Here is a 12,775-nt window from a genome sequence, read left to right as displayed (position 1 = left end):
AGGGTCAGTTAGAATATTTTGAAGCATTTGAAAATACATTTTGATCCAAAAATAGCAAAAACCATGACTTTATTCAGCATTGTCTTCTCTTCCGTGTCTGTTGAGAGAGAGTTCAAAACAAAGCAGTTTGTGATATCCGGTTCACAACGAATCATTCGATGTAAACGGATCTTTTTGAACCAGTTCACCAAATCGAATTGAATCGTTTCTAAACGGTTCGCTTCTCCAATACGCATTAATCCACAAATGACTTAAGCTGTTAACTTTTTTAATGTGTCTGACACTCCCTCAGAGTTCAAACAAACCAATATCCCAGAGTAATGCATGTACTTAAACCGTACACTGACTGAACTGCTGTGAAGCAGATGCCGATGCAACCGGTTCTTGACTCGTGAACGAGTCAATCTTTCCTTCATTATCTGGCTCGGCTCGGTGTTCATCTTCAGTTCTCTCTTCACAGCAGTTCAGTCAGTGTACTGTTTGAGTACATGAATTACTCCGGGATATTGGTTTGTTTGAAAAAGTTAACAGCTTAAGTCATTTGTGGATTAATGCGTATTGGATTTGGTGAACTGGTTCAAAAAGATCCGGTAACATCTAATGATTTGTTCGTGAACCGGATATCACAAACTGCTTTTTGAACTCTCTCTCACAACAGACACAAAAGAAAAGACAATGCTGAATAAAGTCATAGTTTGTGCTGTTTTTGGACCAAATAGTAATTGATGCTTCAAAAAAATATCTTAAACTGTGTTCTGAAGATAAACTGAGGTCTTACGGGTTTGGAACGACATGAGGTTGAGTTATAAATGACATAATTTTGATTATTGGATAAACTAACCCTTTAACACGTAACCATATACTGTAAATTCGAAATGGACTATATTTGGAAATAAGAATTAGATATTTTGAAATAAGAGAAGTCAATTTTGCAACAGGATGGATTTATTTTCAAACAATGATTGCGTCACAAAAACAAACCAGATAATAAACTGCAACTTTGATAATCTGGTGTATTTGTTTTGGCTAGTAAAAGTTCTGAATGGCAGCTAAATTAATGAACCAAATCAGCTGATGGAAAGAAAAACCCCTGACAATGAAAATCATACTGAATTTGTGCAAGCAAATATTTAAAACTCTTGTCATTTAAATTGTGATAGACAAAAACAGTATATTTTAGTTAAAAGACTGATGCATTGTTTCTCTTGAAGCACAGAATTGATGTACTGTTTTAATGTACGGAGTACAGCCGGGCAATTTGAACACTCTTGATTTATTCTGAGCTGGATTTCGCAACATGAGCTTCTGTACAATATCAAACACTACTAATATAACACTCTTAGTTATACATATACACACCTTGACATGGTACAAGCTGTGGCCAGCATCAAGGTCGATGCGCTTAGTTTTCCTGTTCACAGACATGACCGCAAGACTAACATCTAAAGATCCGTGAACCTTGCCTCTTACAATCTGAGGATGTGAGAAGTCACTTTTAGAAAAAAAACTGGAAGCAGATATTTAATTACTGCAAAAAGTTTAACTAATTTTGCTTACATCCTGTTGAGACTTTGAATATCTGAGAGTCCCCTTATCCAATACAAAATATCTCTAAAAAGGGAAAAAAAAAAAAAAGATAATTGCATTGGGACAGGACACCAGAAGTCATGGTGGTCATTCTTTTCACTGATATTTTCTTAGTTTATCCAACTCACCTTATGCCAGCCGCGGAGAGGATACTTGCGCTTTTTCATGAGGAATCCCTCACAAATGCCTGGAACAGTGTTATTGGCCATACTCGTTCCTGCGACAGATGCAGAGCATTCTACATCTGATATTACTTCCCAATCCCTGGAGTTCTGTATTGGGAGAAAAAAATTGTTTTGTTGTTTATAAGAGTAAATTACAAACAATTCAGATATTAGGAACCAGAACAAAAGAAAAACAGAGCGCGGTTCACTGACCTGTCGTGAGTGGCGTAAAGATCCTGTGCTGCCATTACGGGAGTGTGTGGGTTTAACAGCAGAGATGGCCACTGGTTTATCCAGATCTCTCACTGATTGGCTGCTCCCCACAGGATGTCCGTAGTCAGCCATTGATGCAGTCAGTTTATGTTTAGACAGTTTATTCCAAGCTGGATGCTTCCATCAATTAACAAATACTCTGAGAAGAATTACACAAACAAACAAATTAGTGGAAATAAGGTAACAGTTATAGCTAATCTAAAAGTTCAGCTAATCTAACAAAACATGTAAAAGACAAGAAACAAAAAAAATGAAACATTTATGCTACAATGCCTTAAGGTAGAAACAAAGCTCAAAATAAAGCCAACATCGAATCGGGTTAAAAAGACAAAATGTGTAAACAGTGTTTAAACTACACTTATTGTAGGCCTGTCTAACATCGGTGACTCTTTGACTCTGAATTTGAGCAATGTGAACAAACAGGTTTAGGCAGAAAGAAAGAAGTTGTTCCTCTTAAACTATTTGAAACCGTTTTTAAAGCTATGGACTATCTGCGGAGTTCACCAGGAACTGATTATAAAGCTTCTGTCCCACTTTTTCACAACAAAACTGAAGTAGAAAAGATACAACATGTTATGATGAAAATATCACTGAGATTGTGAATGCTCCATTCATGCAATGAATAAAAAAAAACAAAATAATTAAATAATTAAAAAAAAAAAAGTGCTTGGCGTGACTGGTCTGATGAGTGTGTGTGGAATGTGAGCAGACCGCTCAGATGAGTTCAGGTGTAAGGGTTTCACTGCACATCTCTCTCTCGCGCGCTCTCTCTCTCTCTCTCTCTCTCTCTCTCTCTCTCTCACACACACACACACACACACACACACAAACAGTTTACCGTCTTATGGTATCATTAAAACCCCTTAATACGCTCATATGTCTCTTAAATACACAACATAAAACAAATAAATCGTTTGACACCAAGTAGAGAGTCTTGAAGACATTATAATTAGATGCATCAAATTACTATAATCTTCCGATATAAACGGTTTCGATTAATTGCTTGTTATAAAATGTAATAAGTTGCACTCATTTAACCGGAATGACACGAAGAGCTCGTTCAAATATAAAGCTGAAATATGGACGGCTCAATTGGCTTCAGTATTAATTACAACAAATCAGATAATTAATTAAGTTTCACAAAATACGTCTTGTGTTTGTCAGTATCAATACATACATGACAAAATCCGAAGCGAAAACACATAAACCAGTGCTCCACTACTCATAATATAAAGATACATATGTTTGTGCACAAATCAGTTGACTCTTACCTCACACGGCTGGACGGTTTCACGAGCTCATCTGAATCACTGCTCACGCGCTCTTACCGAATCACGACCATGACGTCACAGAGGTGTGTTCACTCCTGCGCGATTAAGAGAACAATTTTGCAACATCAAAATCCTTATCATTTAGTTTTGAGCTGGTATCTCTGTGTAGTAGGAAACAGAACATAATATTTTAAACACTCTTTTATTTTATTTATGTAAAGTAATCTCTTATTGTATAAAATAAAAATCAGAACTCTCCAACAAAAGCAAATTTCTTTCTGTTTAGTTTGATCAGTGGTGATGTAGACCTATTTTGTTTGTGTTTTCCAAATATTTAAAAAGAGCAGACTCCAGGAATTGATCTTTCATTAAAATTCTAGAATTTCATTGAAGTAAAGCAATTGAAAGTGGAGGGATAATCTCATTGTGAAATAAATGTTCTAGTTTATTTTGGCCAAAATTATTGGCACACAATTATTGCAACATCTTTTCCCAAGACAACAGCTCTGAGTTTTCTCCTATAATACCTGGAGAGTTTGGAGAACACCTGATAAGAGATCAGAGACCATTCCTTCATGCAGAATCTCTCCAGATCCTTCAGATTCACTGCTCCATGTTGGTGTTTCTCCTCTTTGGTTAACCTCACAAATTTTCTATAGGGTTCAGGTAGGGGATTGGGACAGACATAGCAGAAGCTTTGTTTTGTGCTCAGTGACACATATTTGTGTTAATTTTAATATTTGTTTTGGATTATTGTCCTTATGAAAGATCCAGCCACTACCATTATAAGATTTCTAATGGAGGCAGTCAGGTTTCGATTTTTTATCTTTTGGTATCTGATTGAATCCATGGCATCATGTATTCATGGCCTTTTTTTTGATGTAACATTTTTCACTACAACAAAAAACAACCAAAAATGTACTGGGCAATCTTAGTTAATTTAATTTATATTTTAATGCATTTATTCTTGTGTGTCGTTTTAAAAGCATGTTTAAAAAAGCATCAATCAATTTCTTTGTTTTGCTTTTCAATAAGTGATTACTTAAAAAAAAAAAAAAAAAGATTGGACATGTTATAAAAAATATTTTGATTTGGTACAAAAAAAGATATCTCAATAATATGCATACATATTTTCTTCTAGAAAAAAAAAGAAACAAATTAAGTTTTTAATTTTTTATAATGTACTTTATTAAACAACTGGATAAATTATGGACCAAACCTAACTGAAAAATAATAAATTATATATATATATATATATATATATATATATATATATATATATATATATATATATATATATATATATATATATATTAACAGGAATAAAATAGGGATTGAACATTGAGTAACAGGACTGTGTATCTGTATTTGTGAGAGAAAATGCTGAAAAAAATTCAGTAAAAGATTTGTAAAACATTGTAAGTACAAATTTGTCAGGAGAAGGACTGAGAATACAGTATTTTGAAAATTAGCTGCTCAAGTGTCTTCATTTAAGAATGCATTCTCTCTGCTCAACCTTTGCTCAGGTTAACACTTCTGGCACGGGACGGGTGCAATGATTAGTTTATAGAATCATCTTTGTGATGATTCATGCAATTCCATTTATAAATATTTGCACTTTGTTCTCATAAATCACATCAATCCTTGTAATGTGATTTTAACATGATAAATTAATTATGAGTTTTTAATGTACTGCCCTCAAGGTATGAGGTGCAAACAATTCTTGTTTTTTATTGATAACATGAAAAGAGCAAGAGCTGTGCTTCCTAATATCAGCACATTTGCAAATGCTGCAAAAGCAATAATTTAATATTAAATGTGATTTTAAAAAAAACAAGGATTCACTGAACCATCCACTTCGAACGAATCAGCATTTTTGAGGAGGTTCCTTGCTAAAGAACATGTAAAAACACTTTTATCCACAGCAACTTACATTGCATTCAAGCTAACAATCTTTCCTAAGATGTGTTCCCTGGGATTCAATCCCCCAACCTTGCATTTGCTAATGCAGTGCTTTACCACTTGAGCTACTGGAACACTCTTATTTATCTATTGGCTGTCAGGCAATGTCATGCTACTGCAGGTGCATCTCAATTAATTAGCTTGTTGTGCAAAAGTTCATTTATTTCAGTAATTCATCTCAAATTGTGAAACTCATATATTAAATAAATTCAATGCACACAGACGGAAGTAGATTAAGTCTTTTTTTCTTTTAATTGTGATGATTTTGGCTCACTTTTAACAAAAACCCACCAATTCACAATTTCAACAAATTAGAATACTTAAGAACAATAATAATAAAAAAAAACATTTAGTGAATTGTTGGCCTTCTAAAAAAAGTATGTTAATTTACTGTACATGTTCCAATACTTGGTAGGGGTTTCCTTTTTCTTTAATTACAGCCTCAATTTGGCGTGGCATGGAGGTGATCAGATCAGGTGGTCTGGAAGCCCAGGTTTCTTTGACAGTGGCCTTAAGCTCATCTGCAGTGTTGTCCTCTAAGTGTTGGGGTTCAGGTCTTGATAGTTTGCTGGCCAGTCAAGCACACCAACACCATGGTCATTTAACCAACTTTTGGTGCTTTTGGCAGTGTGGGCAGGTGCCAAATCCTGCTGGAAAATGAAATCAGCATCTTCAAAAAGCTGGTCTGCAGAAGGGTAATTTATTGGTTAACGGGTGCAGTGACTTTGGTTTTCAAAAAAAAAAAAAAAAAATTGAACAACACCAGCAGATGACATTGCACCCCAAATCACTGTGGAACTTAACACTGGACGGCTATGAGCATCTCCACCCTTCCCCCAGACTCTAGGACCTTGGTTTCCAAATTAAATACAAAACTTGCTCTCATCTGAAAAGAGGACTTTGGACCACTGGGCAACAGTCCAGTTCTTCTTCTCCTTAGCCCAGGTAAGAAACCTCTGATGTTTTCTGTGGTTCAGCAAATTTATGTTTGTGTGTTGTGGCTATGGATGCTGTGACCCCAGCCTCAGTCCATTCCTTGTGAAGTTCACTCAAATTCTTGAGTCAGTTTTTCTTGACAATCCTCATAAGGCTGCGGTTCTCTCAGTTAGTTGGGCACCATTTTCTTCCTCACTTTTTCTTTCCACTCAACCTTCCGTTAACATGCTTGGATACAATACTTTGTGAACAGCCAGCTTCATTGGCAATGAGTGTTTGTGGCTTATCCTCCTTGTGAAGAGTGTCAATGATTGTCTTCTGGACAACTGTCAGATCAGCAGACTTCCCCAATATTGTGTAGCATAGTGAACCAAACTGAGAGACCAATTTGAAGGCTCAGGAAATCTTTGAAGGTGTTTCACAAGATTTGAAATTTGACTTTCACAATTTGAGTTGAATTGCTGAAATAAAGATGATTAAATTTGACATCCATATATTTATTCTGTCTTTAACCCTTTGCAACCTCCAGTCCTTTACTGCATAAAGTACTGGAGACTGCAAAAATATGACGAAATATGAGGAAGTGGCCTACAAATTTTGACAGCACCCACATTAACCCACATTAACTAATCTATCAGCATGGCCATTCTGTCACGGTTGGTAAACCGTGATCTCTGGGTTTTGCACTTTGTGGGTGAAGTCTGTGTGTTACATGTCAGCACTGATTAGTTTGTGGGCGTCTCCGTTAATTGTCATCAGCCACAACTGTCACTCATTACTCATCCCAATATAATGGCTTGTCTAACATCTTGTGTTTGTGAGAGCGTTGTTTCCTGTTTGTAACCCGTGCCTTACTTTCTTATGTGTTTCTGCGTTGGATGTCCATGTCTTCCCCCGGAACCCCGTCCACTCTCCTCTCTCCTTGCATGTCACCTGAACTTTCCAGTCCTTCCTGTGTCTCATCCCATCCATGTCACTGCACTCAGTGGCCAGGAACTGCCACACATCACCCACTACACTGAACCCATCACTCTGCTCACCTCAGGCAACCACAGTGAAACCATATCCTTTTACCTCATGGACTCCCCTGTAGCTCCCATTGTTTTAGGTCACCCCTGGTTTATCAAACATAATCCATGAGTGTATTGGGGTTCCAACACTGTCACATTGTGGAGTGAAAGTTGTCATGAGTCTTGTCTGGTTTCTACTTGTCCTGTTGTGCCTGTTTCTGTCTTTCTGTCTATCAAACGTGCCCGCAGAGTACTTGGACCTAAAGGAGGTGTTCAGTAAATCCCGTGCTACTTCTCTTCCTCCGCATCGTCCCTACGACTGTGCGATAGATTTAGTGCCAGGTAAGTCTCCGCCTAAAGGCAATCTTTACTCTCTTTCTATTGCTGAGAGGGAGGCCATGGAGAAATAAATTTCTGATTCCTTGGCATCGAGGTTCATCCGCCCTTCCTCTTCTCCAGCGGGGGCGGGATTCTTTTTTGTGGGTAAGAAGGATGGTTCTTTGCGACCTTGTATTGACTACAGAGAGCTTAACAACATCACGATAAAAAACACCTAACCGTTACCGCTGATTTCTTCAGCTTTCGAGAGGTTACAGGGAGCATCCGTATTCACAAAATTGGATTTACGTAACGCTTATCACTTTGGTCCGCATCAGGAAGAGGGATGAATGGAAAACCGCCTTTAACACCCCTAGAGGGCACTTTGAATACTTGGTGATGCCGTTCGGGCTCTCCAACTCGCCAGGGGTTTACCAAACACTCGTTAATGACGTGTTAAGAGACATTGTGAGGGACCAAGCAGTCAAGGGCAAAGAACACAGGATTTCCAAACAAAAAAGAATTTATTAAATGCCAAACAAAGTTACAAATTAAATAACTTGGAAAACTGAATGAAAATAAAGTCAGGTCTGGGCCCATAAAAAAAATGTAAACTAAAGAGAATCAAAACTGAACAATAATCAAACAAACAAACAAGACAAGGAAAAACATGGCCTTCCCAATGCCACACATCGGGAAACTTATATACACAAAGGACTAGTCCATTAAACACACCAAGAACAAACACCAATTAAGTCCAATTAGAATAAATACTATAATTCATTCACAAAAAATAAAGACATGGGTCATAAACAAATTAATTATAAACACAAACAATTAAAACAAAAACAAACAAATAAAACAAACAAATAAACAACCCTACATCCACCCAGCTAATCTGCACCATGGGCTCAACCACTGGAACAAAATGGCGGCCACTGGCGCCAGCCGGTCCTTTATTAGAATGGACCTCCACTGAAGTGCAGCGCTTTGCCCAGACAGTGTCAAACCTCCACCTTCCACACATAGGTAACTTAAACTCAAAAGAAATAACTGTTAACACAATATACCACTCATAACTAGAAAGTGTGCACCCAAACTAGTCATGTATGGTAGAAGTGTAAATTAGAAATAAAGTGGTGAAAATGAACCAAAGCTGTGCCTGTCTTTATTATGAATATATATATATAGGGTGATCTGCAACTGAAATGTTTTAATTATGAAATATACTAAAAGGACAACCAAAATAGCATGTAAACAAATGAAAGAAAAAGATGCATGTCTGTGTGTGTGTGGTTTAGTTACCGCCTTGCTGTGTGGCCACGTTGTCGGCCATCACAGACATGGTAGATCAGTTTATATATGTTTACCTGGATGACATACTGATTTTTTCTTCATCTGTCCAGGAACACGTTGAACACATCAGACGAGTGCTCCAGAGATTACTCGAGAATGGGTTTTTTGTCAAGGCGGAGAAATGTGTATTCCATGCACAGTCTGTTCCCTTCGTAGGGTATGTCGTCTCATCCGAGGGAATATGTATGGATCCTGACAAGGTTAAGGCTGTGATAGATTGGCCATCTCCAGATTCCCGTAAGGCCTTACAGCAGTTTCTGGGGTTCGCCAATTTTCTATCAACATTTCATTCGCAATTTCAGCCAACTAGTCTCACCTCTGATGGCCTTGACCTCCCCCAGTACTCTGTTCAGGTGGTCAGATGCAGCTGAAACTGCATTTACCAACCTCAAGAGCCGCTTTATTTCGGCTCCCATCCTTGTAGCCCCTGATCCCACATGGCAGTTCGTGGTGAAGGTCAACGCATCAGAGGTGAGGGTAGGAGCAGTTCTTTCCCAACGTGCTGCCTCGATCCCTGCGCGTTTTTCTCCCATCGGTTATCTCCTGCCGAACACAATTATGACATTGGTAACAAAGAATTATTGGCCATCAAATTAGCTTTAGAGGAGTGGCGTCACTGGTTGGAAGGTTCAGGGGTACCTTTCATTGTTTGGACTGATCATAAGAATATAGAGTATATTAGAACTGCCAAAAGACTCAATTCCAGGCAGGCTCGGTGAGCACTTTTTATTTGGCCGTTTAGGTCATACCACCCGGGTTCAAAAAATGTCAAACCCGATTCTTTGTGACGTCTTTTTGATCCCTCCGCCCGCCCAGTGACTCCCGAATGTATTTTACCGGAGAAAATAGTCTTCTCAGCACTCGTATGGGAGGTCGAGTCGAAGGTCAAGATGGCCTTAGAAGGGGTAACGCCTCCGCCTGGTTGCCACCGAATCGTTTATTTGTGCCGGAAGAGTTACCGTCCGAAGTCATTCAGTGGGGTCACTGCTCTAATGTTGCTTGTCATCCAGGGATAAGCCGAACCAATGGGTTAGTTAAACAATGATTCTGGTGGCCACTTATGGCTCGTGACGTGCATGATTTTGTTTTGGCTAGCTCAGTTTGCGCCAGTGGTAAGTCATCTAACCGGCCTCCTGATGAGCTCCTTCAAACGCTGTCTGTCCCTTCGAGACCCAGGTCACATATCGCACTAGATTTTGTTACCGCTCTCCCACCCTCTAATGGCATAACGGTCGTTTTTGACCGTAGTGGACCGGTTCTCGAAGACGGCACATTTCATTCCCTTGCCCAAATTACAGACAGCCAAGGAGACAGTGTTCACTGTCCTAGATCACGTCTTTCGGCTACATGGCCTCCCGGTAGATGTGGTTTCTGACAGGGGATCCCAATTCATATCCAAATTTTGGAAAGAATTTTGTAAGTTGCTAGGAACGTCAGTTAGCCTGTCTTCGGGTTATCATCCCCAGAGTAACGGGCAGTCTGAGCGAGCCAACCAGGATTTAGAGAGGATGTTGCGATGTTTGGTCTCCAAGAATCCTTCTTCCTGGAGCCAACAACTCTCTATGGTGGAGTACGCTCACAATTCATTACCAGTGTCAGCCACGGGCCTCTCTCCGTTTCAGTGCAGCTTAGGTTACCAGCCACCAGTTTTTCCTAGTCTGGAATCTGAAGTCATGGTCCCCTCCGCTCACGCATTTGTCCAGAGGTGCCACCGCACCTGGACCACAGCCCGCGAGACTCTGCTCCGGGTGAGGGAGCGCACTAAGGCCAAGGCCGATCGCCTCCGGTCAAAGCCTCCCGTTTATGTCGTTGATCAAGAAGTGTGGCTTTCTACTAACAATATTCCTCTCCGTTCCATCTCTAACAAATTAGCTCCCAAATTCATTGGCCCATTTATTATCACCAAAATCATTAGTCCGGTGACAGTCCACCTCAAACTACCTCCAGCGTACAGGAGGATACATCCTGCTTTTCATGTGTCCAAAATTAAACCCGTGTTTTATTCACGTATTAATCCGCCTACCCCGGTTCCCCCGCCGCCGCGTCTCGTAGATGGGGAACCGACCTATTCAGAGGGGATGAGGATTCCAGTACCTGGTGGACTGGGAGGGTTATGGTCCGGAGGAGAGGAGTTGGGTACCTGCTAGGGACATACTGGATCACTCCCTTATTGATGATTTCTGTTACGAACCCATTTAGCTAAATTTAAAGATGGGTACGCAACATAAGAAAGCCCAGGTGTCAGAGTTAAAAACAAAATGTAAACAGATTTATTTTCTGATTCGAACAACAGGTTTATACTACGATCAGCTTGACTTCAGTCAGTGATGACAAAACCAACAAAAAAATATATATAGCCCTGTCAGATTACCTTCTCTTATAAATATATACAAAACTACCCTACCTCCTCGAAGAAAAGGAAAATACGTGAGTCTTCTGCAAGCTTCCTGCTGCACTGTTATATCCTGCTCTCAAGTGCAAAAACGAATGAAATCAAAGTCCAGCGTCTCTTTTCCAAAGGCTCTCAAAAATTTGCCAAAAAAATTGGAAAAAGAGGAAAACAGAACAGCAAAGCTGTGTAAGTAGTTACCCGTATTTAGACAGTAAACATCTATGCCCAACGAAACAGCAATGTCACGCGCCAAGGTCCCAGAGGGAATGAGCTGTTGTCCTGATGTAATGGGCGTCTTTTAATAGCAGGTCCAATCCGCTTCGTCAGCACACAGTCAGGGACACCTGCACACAATTATAGACGGTGAAATGGCAGGGGAAAAACACAGCATCAGACAATCCCAGGGGAAACCTCAAGGCCACGTAACAGCCCCATCCTTAAGAAATAAAGTGGCGGGCAAAGACAAAGGATATTATATTATTCCACTTAAGAGATACAGAATTTGCAAAACTAAATGTGCGACTAAATTTAGTTATCCTGAATGGCAGAGACAGCAAGTTATCCAATAGGTCAAGAGACAAATACTAACAGAAATACCCGACACTTTATTCACAATTCAGTGACACTAACCTCGGGATAAAGCATCGGCAACCACATTTTCTCATCCCCGAATATGTTTAATCTTTAATGTTGTAGCTTTGAAGAACAAGGCTCCAACGCATTAAACGTTGGTTGTTATTGCATTCTATTAAAAAATGTTAACGGATTGTGATCAGTAAATACTGTTACAGTAGCTACGCCCCCCACATATACTTTAAAGTGTTGTAGCGCCAGCACCAGTGCAAGCGCTTCTTTTTCGATGGTTGAGTAAGCATGTTGATAATGGTTGAACTTGCGCGAAAAGAAAGCCACCGGATGATCTAAACCATCACTACCCTGCTGAGACAAAACCGCCCCAGCACCTACATCACTTGCATCCACAGTGACAGAGAAAGGCAGGCTGAAATTTGGAGCTAGCAACACCGGCGCAGTAGTAAAAAGTGCCTTATCAGAGTCAAACGCAGCCTGGCAGGTATCCGTCCATGTGAAGTTGCGCTTTGTGCTCAGCTGATCAGTAAGTGGGGCAGCTACTGTCGAAATTTTTTTGCAAAAGGACCTATAGTAGCCAACCATTCCTAAAAAACAAAGCAAATCCCTTCGGGAGGCTGGGGATGGAAAATTCAAAATAGCCTTGACCTTTGAATGGACAGGGCGAACCTGCCCACGTCCAACTACTTTTCCAAGGTAAATGATTGAGGCCTGGCCAAACATGCACTTCGCCAGATTGACCGTTAAGTTAGCACTTGCCAAGCGGTCGAAAACATCAGACAAATGTTTTAAGTGTTCCCGCCAGGTGGCGCTATACACAATCATCTAAATAGGCCTCGCAATTGGAAAGTCCATCAAGAACATTGTTCACTAAGCGCTGGAATGTGGCGGCAGAGTTACGAAGGCCGAAGGGCATAT

General features: G+C 39.8%; 1 protein-coding gene across 4 annotated transcripts in view; it reads right to left on the bottom strand.

Annotated features, from left to right (window-relative positions):
* LOC113119111 (oxysterol-binding protein-related protein 3-like) overlaps window positions 1–3,387 on the bottom strand; it is a 40,879-nt gene extending 37,492 nt beyond the window's left edge. For all 4 annotated transcript variants that reach the window (XM_026288325.1, XM_026288327.1, XM_026288328.1 and 1 more), the window contains exons 1-5: window positions 3,296–3,387; window positions 1,965–2,163; window positions 1,716–1,859; window positions 1,558–1,611; window positions 1,360–1,473 (exon numbers count right to left, since the gene is read on the bottom strand). In XM_026288325.1, coding sequence (XP_026144110.1) covers window positions 1,360–1,473; window positions 1,558–1,611; window positions 1,716–1,859; window positions 1,965–2,096 — 444 coding nt within the window. In that variant the 5' untranslated portion in view covers window positions 2,097–2,163; window positions 3,296–3,387. The remainder of the gene's footprint in view (window positions 1–1,359; window positions 1,474–1,557; window positions 1,612–1,715; window positions 1,860–1,964; window positions 2,164–3,295) is intronic.
* Window positions 3,388–12,775: the final 9,388 nt, after the last annotated feature.

Source organism: Carassius auratus, chromosome 19, assembly GCF_003368295.1.
Source record: "Carassius auratus strain Wakin chromosome 19, ASM336829v1, whole genome shotgun sequence".
Classification (NCBI taxonomy): Eukaryota; Metazoa; Chordata; class Actinopteri; order Cypriniformes; family Cyprinidae; genus Carassius; species Carassius auratus.
This window is presented reverse-complemented; position numbering and strand designations above follow the sequence as displayed.